Raw genomic sequence first — 24,143 nt, forward strand, 5'->3', positions numbered from 1 at the left:
AACACCTTCTTGTCAGGTATTCAGTTGGGAGTGTGAACCCAGTGTCTCTTTGGTGCTGGTAAGTTGCATTTTTTAGCAGATTTTTAATTGAATTAATCTAAAAGTTTTATGATATATTTTGGAGTATGTAATCTTTTGACCATCAGGACCACTATAACCAATTTGTCATGAAGTTGCTCACAAACCTCAGAGAAAAGTGTGAAACTTCAAAATATCTAAAACCAGATTAGTACTCCGCTGATCTAAAATCCAAATGTGGGTCTCGCCCCAGGCAGCCTGGTCACCAAGTCAAAAGGTCGGCTTCAACCTGAACAGGTTTAAAATGGGCACAAGGCCTCAAAAGTATAAATAAAGAAAACAAAAACAGGACATGGAGGTCCAAGCAAGGAACAGAGGCAAAAAACTTGAGACCCAGTAATAACAAAAACAGGTGAAGGAAGTGCAATGGAAACTGAACCCCGGGTGGGAGATGGTGGCTCAAAACCAGAAGCATAAAGTGAAACATAAGAAATAATCTAAAAATTATGAGGAGAACAAGTCAATCAGATCAATCAGCCCAACAAGTTTGTCCATCAAGTTGAGATTTGAAAGTCCCTTAATTCTTCTCTTCACCACACTACTTACTAATGTACTCCATGTGCCTATAGTTTATTGTGCATTTGTGTGCAATTTGACCTTAAGAAGTCTTCAACCATGCAGCAGTATTCTTGAATAAGAATTTATTTATATTACTCTTTGCTTCCTGCAAATGAAAACATATTATTATTTGAGCAAATTTTGCACCCACCTCCAAACTGTGCCCTGAATTTCCACTTCTGAAGTTGTAGGTTGAAAGGTTTTGCAAACCAACTATGGAGTAGGAGACTGAACAGCTATGGAGGCAGTACAGACATAGTGGGTGGTTTAATAGAAGTGACAAAAGCTAACAGTGGCAGAAGTAACACGTTTGGGTAACTTGGGCTTGACAGCCATAGACTTTGATCTTCTGAGTGACTGGGATGGACTTGATTAATGGTTTGTATCAGTTTAAAAGATATTGCATGCTGCTTTGATTCTTTAGAGTGTTAATCATCAACTAGTCCGAGATATTATGAGATGGGCGCTGACAGTCTTCGAGAGGCACAAGAACAGGGCAGTAGGATCCATTGTGATACACGCCAGGGTAAATGACGTGAGATACCGACAGTCGGAGATTCTCAAAGTGGACTTCACAGCACTAACAGAGCCATGAAGGAGAGGACACCAGCTGCAAGAATCTTCATCTCGGGTCCCGTTAGAAGATCGAACGAGTATTACAGTCGTCTGCTGGCATTAAACAACTGGCTGAAAGGCTTCTGTGAGAGTCAAAACATCGGGTTCATAGACCACTGGGACCTCTTCTGGGAGAGGCTGCGTTTCTTCAAGTGGGATGGTCTGCATCCAAATAGATTTGGCGCCCAGGTCCTCTCCGTAAACATCGCTAAGGTAATTCGTCTCTCTTGACTATGTATTTTTACTCCTAACCCTTTCCGTAATGCTTTGCTAGGACGTGATAATTCGGTAACAAAATCTTCCTCAAAACTGCAATGCATGTAAAAAATCTAGGCAGTGCATAATAAATACAAATAATTTAAATACATTACACCTTTATATGAACAATGTATTAAAACTATAAAAACAGATTATAGATTAAATAAAAAATATGTACAGAGCGGCGCTAATAAAAATAACTTCATTTTTATCTTGAATACCCATAACGCACATACAATTCAGTTCTGCTCTTCCAAAACATTAAATATGGGTTTATTAAATGTTAGAGCATTAACCAACAAGACGTTTTCCATCAACGATCTTATGAGTGACTAGCAAAATACCCGCGCTTCGCAGCGGTGAAGTACTGCTTTAAAATTTTAAGTAATAAACTGAGGGAAAATGTACCAATAATTATTTGTTAAGGATCTCTTTTGTATCGCCCCTCCGGTTGTAATATAAGCAAGCTGTGCGCTGAGCTTACTCTTGAGCATGCAACGTATAGTTGGCCATGTGAAAAGCAATCTTGGCTCGAATCAATGCCAACCTTTTGTAGGGTCTGTCCTTGAGACGTATTAATTGTCATTGCGAAGCAGAGCCTTACTGGAAATTGGAGGTGTTTGAATTGAAATGGGAGATCAGAGGGTATAACGGGGATGCGAGGAATAAAAACTCTCTCCCCTGAGCCACCGCCAGTAAAAATAGTTGCCTCAATTGGGTTCTTTTGCAGGCATGTCACCTGAAGTCTCGTGCCATTACAAAGTTTCGGTGGCTGTAAGTTTCTCAGCCCCAACCTTCAAAATTAGATTATGCTCAGGAGTGCCTGGAAGATTCAGAGTGTGGACTGAGCTGCAGGCTATGGACGTATATATGAACGTAAGTAGGATTCAGTTAGCATTGGGAACCCGCGTACCAAATTTCTTGAAGACGGGCCCATTAAGTAACAAAGACCATTGGAAAGTTCAATATGGTGGCCGACAGTGGTGTCATACTACCGAAATAAGTACGTACATCGGTTTCGGTTAGCGCAGGGAAGCTGCCTACCAAATTTCGTGAAGATTGGGCCATAAATAAGAAAGTTTAACATGGCGGATGTTGTCGACCGTTATGACCGTTACATGTAGAATTTCGAAATGCAACCTGCTTAACTTTTGTAAGTAAGCTGTAAGGAATGAGCCTGCGAAATGTCAGCCTTCTACCTACACGGGAAGTTGGAGAGTTAGTGATGAGTGAGTCAGTGAGAGCTTTGCCTTTTATTAGTATAGATGTATATGTGTATATATATATATATATATATATATATATATATATATATATGTGTGTGTGTGTGTATATTATATATATATATATATATATATATATATATATATATATATATATATATAATATACACACACACATATATATATATATATATATATATATATATATATATATATATATATATAAATATATATATATATATATATATACAGTGTATATAGATATAGATAGATAGATATATATAGATAGATAGATATATATAGATATAGATATATAGATATATAGATATATATATCTATATAGATTTATATAGATAGATAGCTTTGCTGTGGCTCAATCTGGTTAAATGGAAAAGAAAGAAAAGAGAAAGCGCACGTTTCTAATATGTTTAATTTCACAATGCTTGTGGGTATACAATATTTTTTGTTGTTCCATTGTCTGTGCAGAATGTTAGACTGAATAATATTGTTAAGTTCGTAGACGTCTTTGTTTTTGGCTGCAAGAATAGCTCGTTCACTCAGCCAATCGTGATTCTTATAATTGGTTTGAATATTGGGAAATACTTTTTCAACCAATTCTTCTTTTGATATCACTAAATTGCAGAAGTTATGAGGCAATGAAATTCGTCCTGAGGTTAGATCAACCGGCACCTTTCAGTTCCCAATTTCTAGATTTCTCCAACCCCGTTATTGACAGTTTGCATTATTTGATCGTAAATGCCTTGTTGCTGAAGCGTTAGCTTAGGAATATTTGATTGCACATACGACAAAAGATCACCCGTGTTGTAATTTTGTTCACGACGCAATTCTACATCGAACGAAGCAGCAGCAGATCGATTCAGTGATGGCATTCCCAATTGATTGAGAACTTTGTTCGCGATTTCTAAGCACAAATCTTCAATCATTAACATCGCTTATTTGTAGATTTCTGCTGTGAAATCCATGTTTATATTTGAATTTTACTTGCGTATTCGACGGAAAATATCTTCAGCCATGTGCGATTTATATTTCTCCCATAACTGTGTTGGAAATGAAGGAGAGCAGGAGGTCAATATGATTGCAAACAATGCACGAATTTGATTTGGATGTGACGTGTTGCACGCGTCATTAATGTATACATCCCAGTGTCGGTCGTTCTCCAATAAATTCAGAGCTTGACATGTACTTCGTAAAGTGGCATGTGTAACGCCGTTGACAATTCTCAATTGCTGGAAAGACGTTGGACCGGGCACATTCACCAACAGCATGTGAACAAAGAAGCATTCATCTTGATTGGGATGCACGGTGTACAGTCTGTCTATCGTAGTTTCTTTGAATATGCCAGGTTGTCCGTTGACTCGCTCTCCTCGTTTGCGTTGTTAAAATGATTTTCTACTCGCATTCCATGTGTAATACGTAGGCACTTCTGAATACAGCAGTGTTTTCGCAAACACGTCATTTTGGCATAACGTAAAGAAAGCAGTTAACGTTGTAGCCGGTGGATTCAGGGCTATTTGTTGCACATTTGCAGCTGTGAAATAAACGCGTTGTCCATTTTCTAGATGTACTGCTAAGTGAACAGCATCTGGACTTCGTTCATGTATGGGAAATGAAAGAATTCGCCATACAGTTTCATTGCTGCTTATGTATCTTCCAGCCTAATACTGTGCGATTTCATCGATATGTATGACCGTATTCCTATCACTTCTTTCTGGTTGCACGCCAAAAACAACCATGTCGCGGCCTTTATTCACGTACTTACAAATGTATTTGATCGAAACATTGAAATTGAATCGTAAAATATTTAGTATAGCGTGTGTTGCTTTTACGTCCAACAGATGGCGCTGTGTTTTCAAAAAAAGCATGTTTTTACCTGTCACAGGTGTGACATCTATATAATATGTATATAAAAACACGCGCGTATTTGAATGCAACGTTGTGTCAAAATTTCAAAGCAATCGGTGAATAACTTTTGGAGATTTAAGGTTTTGAACAAACGAACATTTACATTTTTATTTATATAGATGTATATATTTATGTAGGGGCGGCACGGTGGCGCAGTGGGTAGCGCTGCTGCCTCGCAGTTGGGAGATCTGGGGACCTGGGTTCGCTTCCCGGGTCCGCCCTGCGTGGAGTTTGCATGTTCTCCCCGTGTCTGCGTGGGTTTCCTCCGGGTGCTCCGGTTTCCTCCTACAGTCCAAAGACATGTAGGTTAGGTGGATTGGCGATTCTAAATTGGCCCTAGTGTGTGCTTGCTGTGTGGGTGTGTTTGTGTGTGTCCTGCGGTGGGTTGGCACCCTGCCCAGGATTGGTTCCCTGCCTTGTGCCCTGTGTTGGCTGGGATTGGCTCCAGCAGACCCCCGTGACCCTGTGTTCGGATTCAGCGGGTTGGAAAATGGATGGATATATTTATGTACATATATGGTATTGGCAGCCAAGCGCTTTTTTCCAACCTAGAAGACGTCTCTTCAGATCCGTTTAATCGCCTCGTTCATTGCATGTCTTCCAAGGTAGTTTCAATACCCATCTCCTGCACCGAGTCATCTCCCCTTTTATGAGTGACTGTGTTAGTGGCCGTACTTCGTACAGGTCTTTGAACGTACTGAATACTTGTAACTGGTGTCGCCCGTCGGCTACTTTCGACAGGGAATGGAAGCAATTGTCGAGTAACAAAAATTATTTGTAAGTGATTTCGCATTGAAAAAATAGTAAAAACTTGATCACTTGGGTCAATACCTGAAGAAATACACACAGCAAATGCAATTGAGAATACACCAGAATCTGTATGATTTAATTGTTGCTGTGCGTTTTCATAAACTATGGGAGGTTTGTAAGGAAACAAAGCATGAAGGAAACGAAGCTGCTGTTCGGTGAGGTTGAATTTTTTTATCAGCGTTTAAACTGTCATACTCCACTTTACTGGGAACAGCTGAGTCTGTGGATCACGGGTCGAGACTTACGAACATTTGTTTGTACCTGGCGGTCTAGCACCTCGGGATGATCTGTCTCCGTGATTATATTCGCTATGCTGATCTACTCCCGTTTCATCTTACAGTACTCTACGACCGGGAACTGATCTGATGTTCATACTAACCTGGCTTATGGCTCCGGGGCGATCACGCCTGAAATTACCAAGCGTTACTGTTTATGGCTTTGTATTGGAACATCCAAATCCTGCTTCCTCCTCCTGCTGCTGTGCTTTCTGCTGCTTGCTATCGCCGCTCACCTACGCTACCACACCCGCCTGTCCTACCGGCTCCGTTGTGCTGTGCTGCTTCTACACTGCTGTCAGCTAAGTATCACTCACTATTTTAGCGCTTTGAGTACTAAGAAAAGCGCTATATAAATGTAATGAATTATTATTATTTATTATTAAACACTAAAGTACAAAAACGAAGTAGAAAGTAACACTAAACCGCAACACCGGCAAACCGTGTCTACTAAACACTAAGAAACACTAAAGGAAAAAATACTATTCAGTAAGTAGCGCGTCTACTAAACAGTAAATCAGTAAAGGAGAAAGGACGGCAAGACCGCGTCAGCTGCGGAGCTCAGCTCGGAGCGAAATGAAGTGAATGGGAGGGGAGATGATCACGTGACTCCAACACCCGCCTTAACTCTTCGTCCCTCCACAAACACACAAACACAGCCACACGTCCATAGCCTGCAGCTCGGTCCACACTCTGAATCCTCCAGGCACTCCTGAACATAATCTAATTTTGAAGGTTGGGGCACCAATAATTTACAGCCACCAAAAATTTGTAATGGCATGAGACTTCAGGTCACATGCCTGCAAAAGAACCTAATTGAGGCAACTATTTTTACTGGCGGTGGCTCAGGGGAGAGAATTTTTATTCCTCGCATCCCCGTTATACCCTCTGATCTCCCAGTTCAATTCAAACGCCTCCAATTTCCAGTAAGGCTCTGCTTCACAATGACAATTAATAAGTCTCAGGGACAGACCCTACAAAAGGTTTGCATTGATTTGAGGCAAGATTGCTTTTCACATGGCCAACTATACGTTGCATGATCAAGAGTAAGCTCAGTGCACAGCTTGGTCATATTACAACCGGAGGGGCGAACTGACAACGTGGTATACAAAGAGATCCTTAACAAATAATTATTGGTACATTTTCCTTCAGTTTATTATTTAAAATTTTAAAGTAGTACTTCGCCGCTGCGAAGCGCGGGTATTTTGCTAGTATAAATAAATATAAAATATAAAATATAAAAAAATATTTAAAATATAAAATATAAAATATATAAAATATAAAAAAATATATTAAATATAAAATATAAAATATTAAAATATAAAATATAAAATAAATATCGAAATCGAAATCGTCAAAGTTATCCTCCTCCTCCAGATCAATAATTATGGCCATAAAGGAGGATGCACCTCAAAGTTTGGCCATCATGTCATTCAATAGAATGCAATTTAGCAATAATATGTCCGGAAGTCTTTTACCATTTAGAGGTTTGTAATAGTTTAATTATTTCACATACACCTTTCCAAAAAATGTCCACAATACAAGAATGTGTTGCTCTGTCTTTATTATCAATTTGTTTTTGACTACAACAAACAGGAAACAGGGCTCATAACTAAACACGAATACATTAACAGCTAATACATAAACAAAAATATCAAAATTTTGAATAAAATGCTCAATAAACAACAAAAATGATCAAATCAAAGTGTATGTAAGGCAGGCCCAAACCCTACAGAACACAAATGTCTGACAGTCTCCAGATCTGCCTGGTTGAAGCAGCACTGACCTGCTATGCAAGATGGTCTCAAGCACCCTGTGTGAAGACGGTGGTCCTGCCCAGCCATGCCTAGATGATCACTTCCAAGTCTCAGTTTGCACCTTACAAGCCACTCTTGGGTACGTTCCTAGTCTGCAGCGCGTTTCCCACAGTATGGTGCTCTTGCCAGTTGTCTTTTCTTCGCTGTTGGTCCCATGTTTTAAATTCCTATTTCTGCAAAAATTGGGGGAGTTTCTGATTTCACTTTTGCTGAGTAACTGCCCCAGATTTATAATGAAGTATTGTTTTTTTTTTTTTTAATGGTTGAATACTTTCTGCATGTATTGGGTCTGTAGAATGCATCAGGTAAGCCATGAAGTCCAATGACTGTAATTCCGGATGTGTAAGTCATTTCAATTAGGCCCAGACCACCTTCCAATGCAACAGGGATTGCTTTTTGGTATATGGCTCGATTTTTGTTTTGTCCTCTTTTTGCGTACTGCTAGAGAACTCCCGAGTTTATCTTCACTTTACAGATGTGCTCTCTGACAGCAGTCTGCCGTGATCCCTTATGGTTTAGATCTGCTCCTTAAATAATCAAATTCTCTGTTGACACAATTTTGATCAAGGTCAATATGTCCAGGGGATGTTAGCTTTTGTTTTTAAGGAAAGTTGCCTTTGAACGTATTCAATCCAGATGTCAGTAGGAGGTCATTCAAAAATTCTTTCACCAAGTGCAGCTGTTCCTCTAGGCTTAATAGCACATAACAAACTGGGATATTTGAGAGTTTAGTTGAGATTCTGAGTTTAGACGTTGAACGCATGACCAAGGTTACTGAGAAAGTTCTAACTGGGTTTAATGCAACAAGGGTGGAGAAAGCATGTCTTCTTGAAATGCTCTTGTTTATGTCATTACATTTGAGATTGTGATCCCGCCGTTGTCATGGCAAAGCTATTTGAAAGTGCATATCTCTCTATTATAAAAAAAAATCTTGGATACGACACGTGAGTTTCTCAAAGACACTTTCATGTCCCGTGACACGAGACTTTGTGCCAAGACATTTAACCACGCCCGGGGCCGGAAATAAAAGGAAAAAAAAAAAGAGAAGATGACAAAGTAGAACATTGTAAAGAATTCAAAAATGTTGGCGTGACACACATGCAGAACACGTTAGAGATAATGGAAGTACGAACATTCGAAAGTCTCGCATTAGCGCAGACAAAGGGAAATTATTACTAGGTGAAATAACGAAACAGCGAAAAGAGATCGAATATATTGTTCGGATTTATACTTTAAGTCGGAGACTTGTAGATTGTCTAATTCGTGTTGCCATCAGGGAAAAGTAGTGTTTCTTCCCAATGAAGAGGCGTATCCATGAGAATTAAAAGATGAGATTGTTGTTGTCCCTGGACAGTCTCGCTGGGACTTTTAACATGACATTCTTTCAAGACATGCCCTACTTACAACCATTTTCAAATTAGACCACGGACATCTAAACTCTCAGTCGTGTAAAGGCTTTTATCAGACACACGTCCTATGCTCTCAACTCTTATAAATACTTTCTAGATGACACGTCAATGACTAAGTGAAGAAGAAAGAGCAGTTGTTGCAGATCACGCGGCATGGCAGCAGCAAGCCAGCAGCTGACTGAGCAAAGAGGAGGTAAAAAACAAAAACTATTGCTTTCCTATTGTATAACCATTTAAGAGGGGGTTTTGGAGGAGCAACCACATCTCCTTGAGGGGCGTTCAGCCCCCCTCTTCACATTGTGAGCGGAAGAGACGTGAAGTGGCTGGCAAGTAAGGCTAGCCGGGGAGGGGGGTGTGGGGGTTCGGGTGAGCGAAGCGAGCAGGGGGCAAAGCTCCCTCATTGGTAGTTAAGTTTATCACAACAGAGTGGATTTTATACACGTCCAAGAATTTGAGACGCTCACTGTGTGGCAGCTATGGCAGGCTTTTCCACAGTCAACCCAAGCCACATGTAGATTTCTGCATTCCTTACAGCACTCTGGGATTACTTTTATTTAAAAAGTATTTTATTGGTCTATACAAATTTCCTTTCTCTGTCATTCTGTTCCACTGCAAACTGTTATTTTGTTATAGGTGTTTGCAAATTCTGTTACACTCAGCCATACCCTGGTGCCGGGACAGGTCACCAAGAGGATCTTACCAGGAGAAGGTTTCATTAGAGTGACACGCCTCACTGATAAGCTGATGCGTTCTAAAGGCACAGTGCCAGGCTGATGAACTTTAAAGGAAATGATCAAGTTGGCACAGATCATTGACAGGCTCAGAAGGGGCCATTAGGCCGGCACAAATCAATAGCAACTCATGTATCTGAATTGGGAGCCAAGCCAATGTACCTTAGAAGTAGGCATTGTGTATTTAAGAATTTAATGCTATGGGATTGTACATCTTCGAGGTTGTCAGTAGGGTGGCAAAGTTTAATGCCAGGCTCATGGAGAAGTGTGTCTCTGCAGAATAACATGGGCGTTCCCCAAGCAGTATGGGCGGGTTTCAAGCATCCAATCAGAGAATGTAATGGGCGTTCCCCAAGCTGTATGGGCAGGTTTCAAGCATCCAATCAGAGAACGTAATGGGCGTTCCCCAAGCTGTATGGGCTTGTTTCAAGCATCCAATCATCGTTAAACCTTTTTTTCGGTGAAAAAAAACAGGGAAACTGGAACACAACCTGCAAAATACAACTGTAACGGCTTGGTTCCGCCACTTTCAATATTTAAAATGCGATGAGCTGGGATGTGTAATGTGCCTGCTTTGCTCTGCATTAAGCGGTACCGTTCCAGTTTATAACCACACACATCCACACGCGATCTCCTGCTGAGCACGCTTTTTTTTAAATCAACCTACCATTCTTCCGGATCTCAATGTCAGATACGCTGCACATTACATTTATTCTCGTCACTGTGTTATGTGTACATTCTGTCTACCTCCCCATCCCCTTAGCACAGTAACATGACTGTACAATACTAATATTTCTTTTGTCCAATATATATTCTGCTACAATATTCAAATTAATGTGTATTTAGCTCCTATATAATATTCTGTCTCTGTGCAATACTCATGCACTTTACCTTTTATACGATTATTCATGTGTAGATATTCCACAAACCTAACACCAGCTTTTAAAACAAATGGCTCCCTCACTCGAGGACATTGCCAACACCCGGTACCATAGCAGAGCAAAGAACATCATCAAGGACACGTCTCATCCCGGTCATCAACACTTCGAACCTCTGTCCTCAGGAAAACGTAACGTCATTCAAAATACGCACTAACAGACTGCCGAACAGCTTATTTCAAAAAGAATTCCAGTCGTTCAATAATAACTTTGAACATCTTTAATATCCATACTCAAATAAATCTTGTTCATAATACATGTACTGGTTGCTGTAATCTGGCACTCATTACACCTTACACTTTTAAGCACTTTATATTTTTATCTTTTACATGATTATCAATTTTATTAACTTTTACCTGCCTTGGTTGTGGTTTATACGTTGTTTTTAATGCCAAGTCTTGTGCTGTGTGATTTCAATGTTTAATTCAACTGAGATGGGGACTTGCAGTGTCCTTGTATACAGTAAAAGGGGGTCATGTACTTCATCCGATCCGCCGCCATTGTTTCTGCATGCTGTGCTGCACGCATCCAGACTAAGATTCTTTTTCCGGTATGATAAGAAGTCCCGTCACACAGCCAATCAGATACTTAACTTGAAATCTGCCAAGTTGTCGTTTTAGCCAATCAGAAACTCCAATGGAACCCGCCTATTCCGCTTGAAATCCACCCAGTGTTTGTTTTAGCCAATCAGAACAACGCATTGAGACCGCCCACCGTAATACACTTCCAGTACTTGAAATCCGCCCCCTCGGGTCAGTGTTCTGCAGAGACTAGTACCTGGGCTCATGTAGCTCATCTGTTATATTTGAACTAGGGTTCCTCCCATGGCTGGGGTTCAGATACTTGTTTTGTGTCTTTGTTGTAGATTTTTTGTTTATTTCTATACGTTACAATTTCATATGTTTATGATTTGCAATATCCTTTACATAGATAGATAGATAGATAGATAGATAGATAGATAGATAGATAGATAGATAGATAGATAGATAGATACCTTATTAATCCCAAAGGGAAATTCACATACATCTTGTGTAAGCTTGTTATGTGCCTTGTGTTTTCTGGGTGGTTCTTGAAAAGCTGGGACCACCTGCCCATCACTGCCAGAAACTGCCCTCCGTCCTATAAAAGCAGAGGGTCTGGTGTTGTATTTGAATGCGCTTGCCTTTTGTAGGCATTGTATGTTATTTCCTGTGGTGGGAGTGAGCATCACATTGTAAAAGGGCTTTTTGTGGAATAAACCTTTATTTTATTTTTTTTTTAAAGATCCTACATTTGCCCTTATTGCTTGCCAGGGTTTGATGGTGATATCCCCCTCTAGTTGGTATTTTTTAGAAGGTTTTGAGGCTCTGAGCTTGTAACAAAAATGAACCATCACCCAAAAAAAAAAAACGTGTCCCCATTAGGAGAAAAACTCCTTATGGAATTCTTTGCCATCAGTGGATGGCCACTTCCATGATTATCTAAATGCCCTAAACACTACCTTATCACCAATTGTTTGTTCATACAAGTACAATCACCAAAGAGACATAGAAGACAATCTCAAAAAGACATCATCTTTTCTAGGCAAGAAGAATTGATCTGGAGGATGACAAGTATTTAAATTTAAAGAATGTGTTTGTGTGTTCATGAAAGTACTGTCGAGTACCTACTAGAGTGCTATCCCGTCTGGGCTAGAGAGACCCACCAGAAACCAGCCACTATTGTAAGAAGTAAACCTGCCGTGAGTGCGGGGTGTAAGCCTACAGCTCCCACCCGGTCTCCAAAGTCTGCTACCACCTCCACCTGCTCACTTCTCCCAGTTTCCATTGCTGCTAACTTTACACTGTCCACCCTAGTGTATGCATCAATACAGCCTTTTTTTAGGTTTGTTGTTTTGGTAAAAGATCGAAAGCTCTCAGAAGCTCAGGTTAAGAGTCTTTAAAAGCTGACAACAACACTCTGAAAGAAACTCAGTGTTTGGAGGCATTGCCTGAGCCTCAGACCGAAGGCTGGAAGTATGGAGCGCCCAGCTCTGGGTGTTGCTGAAGAAGTCACTTTATGATTCCAAGCCCAGTTGTCCTTCATATGGGGCGATGGTTCTGCTGCTGTCCAGGCCTAGAAATGGTTTGCCTGTCTCACATGCCCTGTTGGGACCACCAGGATGAAGGATTAAGGTGGAATGGCTTAGGATTTGGAAAAGGATTTGTCAGATTGGTATAGTTAAGTGACCAGTTCATACCTCTTAGTGAGAGTCATAAGACCGGCACAGGCTCATGTATCTTAGAGAGAACCATCAGCATGGGGTAAATCAAAATGAGGCTTGTGACCCTTAGAAAGAGTCCTCAGGGTGATATGACTCAGTAAAAAGCTCTTGAACTTTAAAAGGATTGATCAGGTTGGTGTGACAGGGCATGTCACAGAAGTGTGTGTTAGAGGTTTAAGTATTATTTGATTTTAGTTTTTACTTGCCCTGCGGGTGATCTGGCGCCAGCACATAAGTGCATTCACCTTAATGAGCTCAATGCTGTTTAGTAGTGCCCAATGGCAGCCACTAATGTAAATAGAGGGGGGCAAGTAAAGGGGACGAGAACAAAAGAACACTCGAGTAAGATGGAAAGTAATAATGAGAAGAAGATCAGAGCAAGGGCCACGGGAAGAGCTGTGAATGTCTAGAGAGAGTCAGAAAGTTAGAGGATATCTGGAACTGATGATCATATTGAAAACTTTAGTCACTGAAGAAATCGGAATTGTCCTGGAGGAAGAAACGGATGGTTGAGCGTTGTGCAAAGACAAAGGTGGAGGTGTGTGTGAGCTTGGGCAATGGTGCGGTGTTCAGGTTGCTGGCGTCTGACCCAATATACCTGGACGAGCTGAGCTGTGTGTGACACTTGGGGGTCAATATACCCAATCTTTTCATGAAGGATAATATAAATTCCCTTTTTTTGGTGCAATGATCTTTTAATTCAAAACTCTCTTACTTGATAACACTCTTTAATGCTACTCCTGTGTTTTTTTATTAGAATGTTTTTAAAATTATTTGTTGCACCGGGAAGACACTATTTTTATTTTGAGAGCATTTACTGAATACACAGTTTTGCATTTTAAAGTCACATCTGTCTTGCCCTGGTCCATTTTGGCCATTAAGTACAAGATGCTCTTTTGGCTTGATGGTGCAAATAGTTTTGGGCACTGAGGCATCACGGTTGGCATGGCTAAATGACCATCTCATACATCTTAGTAGGAGTCATAAGGCTGCCAGAGATCAGTGGCAAGACCATACATCTTAGTGGAAATTCTCTCGTCGTTACTTCATGCCATTCCATTCCATTCACTTGGATGTTTTTGGTTTCCATCTGTGTTTTGATTATTTTTGTTGCTTCATAATTACGTTCTTGAACATTTTCATATATTCTCCCCAAAACATTTGTGTTTCTGTTTTTTTCTGGTGACGATATTACATTTAAGAGTGCCCTCACTGAACATTCAGTTGAATTTTTTTGGATGGCCTTTGAATAGTATGTTCCATATCCTATCTTAAGGTTTTGGCTATCTTGAATGTCTGCGTGAATCGGGAAATTGTTGTTTGCCATTGTGATGTTCAAGTCCTCACTTGTTAATATATAATTCTGCACTTTTGTATTTTTGATAAAACTGTGTGATCTCACTGCTTTCATATACACTTTGATCAAGGTCTCCACTCCAAGTGGAATCTCTACCTTTTCTCATTTTATTTCATCCACAATGGAGGGTCTTTTTGTTGATGCTTCCTTACAGAGTTTCTTCTGTGGTGTTGCTTTAAATGAGTTTTGCTGAACTGCACCGGTTCCTATCTAATGTTGCTAAGGCCATTATTAGCAGCCAATTTTGCTTTTCTTTCACTTATGGCCATATTGACCTTACTTGTAGTGCTGCATTTGGATCTACAGTACTTCATGTCACTTTCCCCTTCTGAAGATTTCTACATACAGGAGGCTCCACTTTAATTTCCTAGATTTCTTTCTCCTGTAATCGTGTCATTTGTACTTGTTGGCTTGTTCTCTTTAAGATCTGGGGCACTCTTGATTTTTTTTTTAATTCCAGTTGCACTTCTTCATGGACCATTGGAATGATTTTCTTTTGATGTTTGTTGCTGTGGAACTTAAACTTTTTACTGTTACTTTCAATCTTCAATGTTTGGTGTTTTACAGATGTATTCTCTGTCAACAGACTGCCTTAAGGTTTAGATCTGCTCCTTCATTGAACCCCAACTACTTATATATTTCTTCTGGGACAAAGTCTTTGGTAACAAAATTTTGTTCAAGGTCAATATATTCAGTGGATGTTAATAAATTGTATTAATGAAAACTTCCGCTGTCACTTTCAATTTGTTTAACTGCCATCCTTGCCTTCACCTCCTCCTTCCAATATCTTAATATCTGTGTTGCAACTAAACTTGGCTGTTGATGTGTTCATGTTGGTTCTTCTTTTGCTGTACTTTGAAGCTACTCTAATATGTTTTTACTTTTTTGGTTTTCCTTCTTTAATAATTGTAATTAGATCTCTTAAATTCATGCCAGTTATCCAATTTAGAACTCAAGATTACATTCCTGCATTACAGTTTTACATTAATCCTCCTGGCATATCCAGGCTCACTTGCATTGAAGCAGCAGACCATGATCTCCTTGAGTTTCCACTGGATTGTGCGTTTTCCTTGTTTTTTCCTTGCTACAGTACCTTTGTGTGGTCTTGTCTATTCCATTGTGGTGGGGCCGCTATGAATTCTTTTGTGGCTTTGAAGATTGCACTTGTGTGAAAACTGCTTGCCACATTCAGAACAGCCATATGGCTTCTCTCCTGTATGAATTCTTTTGTGGCCCTGAAGACTGTTCCATTGGGAAAAGCACTTGTCACATTGAGAACAGCAATACGGCTTTTCTCCCGTATGAGTTCTCTTGTGACCTTGAAGACTGCTCCACTGAGAAAACCGCTTGTCACATTCTGAACAGCAGTATGGCTTTTCTCCCGTATGGATCCTTTTGTGGCACTGAAGACTGCTCCACTGCGAAAACCGCTTACCACATTCCGAACAGTAATACGGCTTCTCTCCTGTATGGATTCTTTTGTGGCTCTGAAAACTGCTCTTGGCCGTAAACTGTTTGCCACATTCAGAACAGCAAAAGGGCTTCTCTCCGGTGTGAATTCTTGTGTGGGTCTGAAGATTCTCAATTTGGGAGAATCGTTTCCCACATTCAGAACAACAATACATCTCATCTTCGGAGTGAATTCTCGTGTGTCTTTGAAGGTTGCTCTTCAATGAAAATTGTTTGCCACAGTCCATACAGCAATATGGCTTCTCTCTGGTGTGAGTTCTTGTGTGTCTCTGAAGGGTGCACTTCAATGAAAAGTGTTTGCCACATTCAGAACAGCAATACGGTTTCTCTCCTCTGTGAATATCAGGGCTTTTCTGAAGAGAACTTTTGTCAAGGAATTGTTTGCGACATTCCAAACAGCAATATACCTTCTCTCCTGCATGAATTCTTGTGCAACCCTGAAGATTTCTTAAAGAAGAAAATTGTTTGCCACATTTAGAACAGCAGTGTGATTTGTCTCCTGTATGAAATTTAAAAGGAACATTAAAAGCTTATTTTTCAACCTGCTGATCTATTATTGATATTAAAGTACACATCATTAGTCACATCATTAAATAAATGGCAGCTGAAATTAGGAACAACATGCATAAGCAATCTTGAAAATGCCTGGAGAAAGACACTTAATCACTCATAGTAAGCTAGTTAGAGGACATATGATAGGTCAATATATAACATTATGGGTCACATTTTATAGCTATATTGTAGAACTGCATCATCCATTTAAAATATTATTCAAAATTACATGTTGCTCATATTTTATTTAAGGAAGAAAAATGTTAAAATCACTACATATCATAATACTGAAGAAATTTCATTTGTACAACAGAGTGTCATGCCAAGTACATGAAACACACCTTTAATAATCAGACATTTGTCTACAATTACACTAAAGCCACTAACATGAAAAGTATGTAGCAAAATGGCTTATTTAAATTCCCAAAGACAGACAAAGGATTGAAGAATGTGACCAATTAATGCACAGGCATGTAGGAGTTCAAGGGGTCTGTGAGAAGAAGTAGAGGATGAGAAAACATGGGATCACCAGTTATGCGTGTCTGTTCTGGAGCTCTGGGAATGGCAGGTGAAGCCAGGACTGGCTTGCTTATACTCTTTATTAGAATGGCTAAGGGCATGTACTCTCATTTATTTATGTTAATCAAAATCAAATATGTTGTTTTATTGCCTGTTTCATCATTTTTTTTTTATTTATTGTATGTAAATGAATGTGGGTGCCCCAGGGACCAGTGCTGGGTCCTCTGCTCTTCTCTCTGTTCACCACATCATTAGGCCCTATTGCTCATTCTGATGGTTTCTCTGATGATACTCAGCTGTACCTGTAGAATTTAATTTATTTTGGAAAGAGGCTTTCACTGCCCATTTGGTTCATCCACCTGTGTAATTTCAGTACCAAATGGTGATCGATCGACAAGTCAGCAACGCTCTTGACCCAAATATCCAGAACGTGTGGTGACAGAGTAGGCAACAAAACTACCACTTATCATTAACATCTGGCCCAAGGTACTTTGGTACTAGGCAAGTGTGTGATCAAATATGGTGTTTGTTATAGACAATTCTTGACTACCACAAAAATTTAATAACTAAAAACTCAGACTCAGATCATTCTTGACAATCACATCCCACCACATATCACCATCTTTTCCAGTGTGGGTGCAAGAAAGTAGGACTGCACAGTCAATACTTTGAATAGTTGTTTGGTACATACACGCCAGCATACCCTGGTAATCTCATTACTTACTAAACAATAAGGATTAAATTGACAGCTTTCAGTAAGAAATCCAAATTTTGTTTCATTGCCATCCAGGTCACCAACTCGCAACCAGAACTGACACTCAGAACTCAGAAGCACATCAGTCGAGGCTGAGAATAACAAAGCACTCATAAATGTGATGCCATAACATAAATGTTAGAAATCCAAATTATGTTAATCCAGCATCCATCCATTTTATTCTGCTTATCCTTATCTGGGTCAGCAATCTAAGCAATGATGTCCAGACATCCCTTTTTTCCCCACCACCTTCTCCAGGGGGATATAGAGGTGTTCTCAGGCCAGATGAGAGATAGAATTCATAAAAATGTGCCCTGGGTTCTGCCCTGAGGTCTCCTTCCAGTTGGACATGCCCAAAACACCTCTCCAGGTAGGTGTCCAGGAGGCATACTAATCAGATACCCAAACTCCCTCAACTGCCTCCTTTCAATGCGGAGAAGCAGCAGCTCTATTCTAAGCTCCTCCAAAATGTCTGTGCTTCTCACACTCTCTCTAGATTGGACCCACCAAACACTCTAAAATAATCTCATTTCTGCCGCTTGTGTCTTATGTTGGGGGTCCACGGTCGTTGTCTGGCCGGGACGCCAGCGGGATAATGGAGGACAGCTCTCCTGGGCAGCTGTATCACCACGGGTTCCTCCAGCGCAGACTAGGAATGAGACTTTCATGCAGCCCTGTTGCTTCACCCATGGAGGCCTCCAGGGGGAGTCTGGCAACAGATTTCCATTACACCTGGGAGTGATTCCAGGTAATGCTGATGAATCACCTGGAACATTTCCAGGACCTGTTTAAAAGGAGCCAGCCACTGCTAATCTTGGGTGAGAATTGGGAGGAAGAAGACTAAGCTTACCAGAGAGGGAGTGGAGGTGGAAAAAGAGGAAAGAAAAGGAAAGCAAGAAGAAGAAGACAACCTTGTAGTGTTTGGTACTGTATATTAGAACTGTGTTGTTATATTGGGAACAGAGTGGAAGGGATCCCGAGGGGAAGATCAATAAAAGGAGTGTTGTGTGGTAAAAGCCTGTGTCCCTGCCTGCCTGTGTCAGTTAGGGGCGGATCTGCGCACCCCTGGTCTTCACAATCCGCAATCTAGTTGTTTTAGTCACTGCCTAAGCCTCATGATCATAGGTGAGGGTATGAACCTAGATCAACTGGTAAATCGAGAGCTTCACTTTTCGGCTCAGATCCAACAGTATACTGATCCTCCTGTCGATCTACCTACTACCTTCTTCACTTACTCGTGAACGAGATCCCAAGATACTTAAACTTCCCCGCTAGAGGCAGCACCATATCCTAAACCAAGAGAGGGATCTCCTCCCTTTTTGACCAACAGCTAAATCATCCTTCCCAGAACTCTTGCATAGTCCATCCCAAGGAAGCTAAGGAGAGTGATTCCCCCTAAAGTTGGAACACACCCTCTCCTTTCTTAAAAATGAGGATTACCACCCAGTTTGCCAATTCAGAGGTTCAATCCCTGACCTCTGCTTAATGTTAAAAAGGAGTGTCAATTAAGACAGTCCGACAACATCCAGAGCCTTTAACAACTCAGGGCGAACGTCATCCATCCCTGGAGTCCTGCTACCAAGGAGTGTTTTTTAAGTACCTCAGTGAACAAGACCTTGGTGACAGTGCATGTGCATCACGACACCCTGCATCTTCACAGTTTTTGTGAATTACTAGTATTATGGTTACTATTTTCATTTATTTTTTCCTGATACAGCTGTGCAAATTCATCATATAGCCAACTAGAACTTCTGAATATTGGCTCCCTTTGCAAAAATGCAGCACTGGACAACGTTCAACTGCCTCTGGAAATAGCTTGGACACCACAGTCTAGCAAATCAGCTCTTCCGAAAAGCAGAGCCCAACAGCGACATCGAGATTGTAAACAAAGGAGAGGGAAACGTGGGGATATCCGGGTGAAGCTTCAGGAAACCCTCCACCATCTATCTCTGCCGAGCATTTCTCTTGCCACTGTTCGGTCTCTAGCAAACAAGCTAGACAAATGATGACTCTGGATCATCTCACACTCGCATATTATGGACTGCAACATCATGTTTTTCACAGAAACGTGGTTAATTGACTGTATCCCAGACACTGCTATTGAACTGGAGGGATGCACCATCTTCAGAACTCACAATGCTTGGTGTGCAGACACTGTTGTAACAGAGAGTCATTGCTCTGATGATTAAATGTAGACCTTTTTACTTGCCCAGGGAATGAAGATCTATTATTATCGCTGCTGTGTATGTACCATCGGTTGACAACTCTAAGCCTGCAATGAAAGAACTGCCTGCTGCTGTTAGCAGAGAGCAAATGGCACATTCAAATGGAGCTGCAGGAGATTACAATCATTGCAACTTTACAACTGTATTCCCCAAATTTCACCAAAACGTCTCCTGCCCCACCTGAGGTGACAGAATTTTAGATCACGTGTATACAAATATTACTGAAGCCTACAAGGCTTTTCCACTGCCCCACCTTGGACAATCAGATCACCTCTCCCTGTTCCTCCTCCCTAAATATACACCACTTATCAGATGCACAAGATCTTCAGTGAGGACAGTAAAAGTTTGGCCTAAAGAGGCAGGCCCTGCTTCAGTGCATAGGTTTTAGCACACAGACTGGAGCTTTTGTGCCACTAGTGCCCCTCAGGACTCGGAAGTGGACATTGAAAGAGGTAGACCTCTTCTGTCCTAGATTACATCAATACAAACATTAATGAAATCACAATGTACAACCAGATTAAGACCTTCCCTAACCAGAAGCCTTGGATGAATAGAGAAGTTAGACTCCTGCTGAAAGCTCGCAGCTCCAGTTTCAGATCTGCCGACGCCGACAGCTACAGCTCATCCAGAGCCATCTGGAAAAAGGGCCAAACAGAAATACAAGCAACAAATAGAGGATCATTTCAAAAACTCTGACCCCAGACCTATGTGTCAAGGAATCCAGACCAGAATACATAAAGGTAAATACAACTTCAACATCAAATAATATCTCCCTTCCTGACAAGCTAAACAAGTTTTATGCTCGTTTTAATAAGGACAATAAAACACCTGTAACCAAAACTGCCTCTTCCCCAGCCAACCAGTCCCTCAGACTTACCTCCTCCACTGTACAATCTGCACTGAGAAAAGGGAATGCTTGCAAGGCTGCTGGTCCGGATGGCATATTTGGGCGCTTGCTTAGGCCTGAAATGGGCAACTGTCCAAGGTCTTCAGGAACATCTTCAATCTGTCTCTGGCCCAAGCTATCGTCCCCATACGCCTTAAGTTCACAGTGATTGTACTGGTGCCTAAACTATTATCTTCAGGGATCCAGAATGACTACCACCCTGTTGCACTCACCCCCATTATCGCCATGTATTTTAAGAGACTGGTTCTGGCCCACCTCAAATCCAGCCTACCTCAGATCCCTACCAGGTTTTCCAAATCTTCAACTCTTCACTCTGCCCTGACACATCTGGACAACAACAACAACTCCTATGTCAGAATGTTATTTGATGATTTTAGCTCCGCATTTAACACCATCATCCCACCCAATCTGGTAACTAAACTCAATGATCTCAGCATCAGTACCTCTCTTTGTAATTGGACACTGGACTTTCTAACCAATAGACCCCAGGCTAAACAACCACACATCCTCACATGTCAGGCTAAACAACCACACATCCTCTACCCTGATCTTGAATACTGGCGTTCCACAGGGTTGTGTGCTCAACTCACTCCTCTACTCCCTTCTTCACCTATGACTGCATCCCATTATATGGCTACTACTCCATCATCAGGTCTGCAGACGACACTATAGTAATAGGACTGATCAGTGACAATGACGAGTCGGCCTACAGAAAGGAGGTCCAGAACTTGGTAACATGGTGTGCTGACAACAAACTCACCCTCAACATCAAGAAGAGCTCAATGTGGATTACCGGAACACTAAAGGCAGTAGACTCACTCCCATCCATATAAATGGGGCTGAGGTGGAGTGTGTTGCCAGCTTCAAATTCCTGGGTGCCCACATCTCTGAGGACCTTTCTTGAACAATAAACAGTTCCAGACTGGTTAAGAAAATGCAACAGTGACTTTACTTTCTGTAGAGGCTAAAGAAAGCCTGCCTGTCTCCTCAAATTCTGTTGAATTTTTACTGCTGCACTGTTCAAAGAATATCAACAAACTGTATTACGATGTGCTATGGCAACTGCTCTGTAGCCGACAGGTAGGCCTTGCAATGGGTGGTGAAAACTGCCCAACACATCATTGGCATCCCATTGCCGACTATCACTGACCTGCAGCACACATGGTGTCTGCAACAGGCTCGTGTCATCATCAAGGATGCCTCACACCCCAACCATGGACTGTCTACCCTCCTTCCATCAGGGAGGCACTACAGGAGCCTACAGTCCCACACCAGCAGGCTCAGGAACAGTAGCACTCATAACACCATCACCATCCTGGACTCTCAACCCTTACCACTCAATAGCCGACCTTTCTAAATATCAATAACTTCTGACTGTACTCTATGCATATTTTCACTTGTTTATGTGTATCTATTCTGAATATAAAAATATCTATATTTATTCATACCGTGTATCTGTACTGGTGATCACATCTATATACTCTTCTTTTTACATGCTACTATTTGTAAAGTCAATTATCATATAGATATATATTCTCATTTGTATGCTAACTTATTGCACCTTACTGTCTGTTGCACTTTAATGTACTGTTTGAGCCCACTGTCTATTGCACCTTAGTCTAGTATTTGCACTTTCTGGTTAGAAACTAAATTGCATTTTGTTGTACCTGTTCAATGACAATAATGTTGAATCCAACTAATCTCTGCTCCAGTAATGGGTGAATCCCCCTCAGAGTCCCCAGGCTCTGCTTCCTCACAGCATGGCGTGTCGGAGAGATTTAGGAGGCCCTCAAACTACTGTGGAATGGTAGGAGGAGCAATGAATAATCTAAAAGTTAAAGTAAAATGCCTTTGGGGACAAAGATGTCCGACATTGAGGCTAACTTCAGCTTCCTGAGGTTCTCCTGCTAAGGTTACAGGAAAGACCTCTTTCTTCAGTATAAGAGCTTACCGTCTTCCAATGACTTCTAGGGCGGTCATCATGACCAACACCAACGAGCATCTGTCTAGAGTTCCTTGCAGTGGCCTCCACTATGGAGGTCCTGAACGTAGTCTATTCAGACTCTATGCTCCACAAGCCTGCCGTGATGCAGAAGAAGGAGCTCTTTCTAAAAAGATTCTTTCACTACACTTTCGTGTAATCCACCCGAGCCGGGTCAATGTCAAGCAAGCTTTCATTGATAACTCAGCAACTGCCATTGCCCAAATGTCCATAAAATGTGGCCTCACAGAAAGTGGCTGACAATGCCACAGCAGTCAATCACTGATCATTGGTCTAACGTGTTTTAGTACCAAGAAAGCACATGGTAAACCTTGCGATAAAACATGGAGTTTGTTACTGACAATTCATGACCAGCACAGAAATCCAAGAACAATTCACCAGTTGGGCTCAAATCATACAGGTCATTGCTTCCACTCATGCCTCTCTCCTTATCTCTGTTGCTCCCCAGCTTGACTGTTGAAGTCTCTCAGTAGGTGATGAACTCTCAAACTCCATTAGACAAACAATAAAAGACTGCAATTTCACTATATTTCTCATTAAAAAAAAACAAACAACCCTCCTTCTAGACACTTAACTCCAGACCCTAAAAAATGCACATATTTTTATACTTACTTCTTCTTGACTGATTTTTAGATGGTGACTGATCTTCCAAAGTTCTAACAAGAGAAATGTCCTCAGTCCTCTTCGTTTCAGACTGCAATGATTCAGACTTCACACCTATAGTAGGCTTCGGAGAAGAGCAGTGTCTGCTTTGAGAAGAGACTAGCCCGGTCACCTGTCCATCTTGACAGAAATCATGAAGGTTGTCTTCCTTGACACTCGCCATAGTTGTATGGATGTGCGTCTCAAGGCTGACACACTTCTCTACAGCCTCTTCTTTAATGCCCACTGACCCAAATTCACAATCCTCGTCCTTAATGTGCAGGCTCTCCTGTTTAGGGTGGACAGGCTCCCCTTCACGTTCCTCCTCTTTAATACTCACAGTTGTTATCTCCATGGTATTTAGGTCAGCCTCACACATCTCCTCTTTTACATCCATCTAGACTTTACAATTAAAGGCAGCTTTTTATTTTCTTTCTCCCTGCAGAAAGCACAAGACTTAATTTCATAAAAGTTGCATCATCCAGATGTAAAGACATTTGAATTTCATTTTAGAACAAACGTTTGGTTTACATCAAGTCAGACAGTTAATCAGTCAGTCATTTTCCAACCCATTAGCACAGGGTCACAGAGGTCTGCTGGAGCCAATCCCAGCCAGCACAAGGCACAAGGCAGGAACAAATCCTGGGCAGGCCGCCAGCCCACCGCAGAGCACACACAAGGGACAATGTAGGATCGCCAATGCACTTAACCAGCATGTCTTTGGACTGTGGGAGGAAACCGGAGCACCCGGAGAAAACCCACGCAGACACGGGGAGAACATGCAAACTCCACACAGGGAGGACACAGGAAGAGAACTGTAGAAGAAGAATGTTCTCCT

At 41.2% G+C, this 24,143-nt stretch overlaps 1 protein-coding gene across 4 annotated transcripts in view; it reads right to left on the reverse strand.

Moving 5' to 3' along the window:
• Positions 1-24,143, reverse strand: part of LOC114667538 (gastrula zinc finger protein XlCGF52.1-like) — a 99,523-nt gene that overhangs the window by 6,488 nt on the left and 68,892 nt on the right. For 2 of the 4 annotated variants that reach the window (XR_007934804.1, XR_007934802.1), the window contains exons 2-3: positions 23,276-23,744; positions 13,167-16,203 (exon numbers count right to left, since the gene is read on the reverse strand). Coding sequence is in view for 1 of the 4 variants with exons in the window: in XM_028822869.2 (XP_028678702.1) it covers positions 15,344-16,203; positions 23,276-23,702 (1,287 nt within the window). In the remaining 3 variants the exon portion in view is untranslated. Of the gene's footprint in view, positions 1-12,545; positions 16,204-23,275; positions 23,745-24,143 lie in introns of those variants that run through there. The other 2 variants (XM_028822869.2, XR_007934803.1) reach the window with 2 other exon arrangements.

The sequence above is a fragment of the Erpetoichthys calabaricus genome, chromosome 1 (genome assembly GCF_900747795.2).
Source record: "Erpetoichthys calabaricus chromosome 1, fErpCal1.3, whole genome shotgun sequence".
NCBI lineage: Eukaryota > Metazoa > Chordata > Cladistia > Polypteriformes > Polypteridae > Erpetoichthys > Erpetoichthys calabaricus.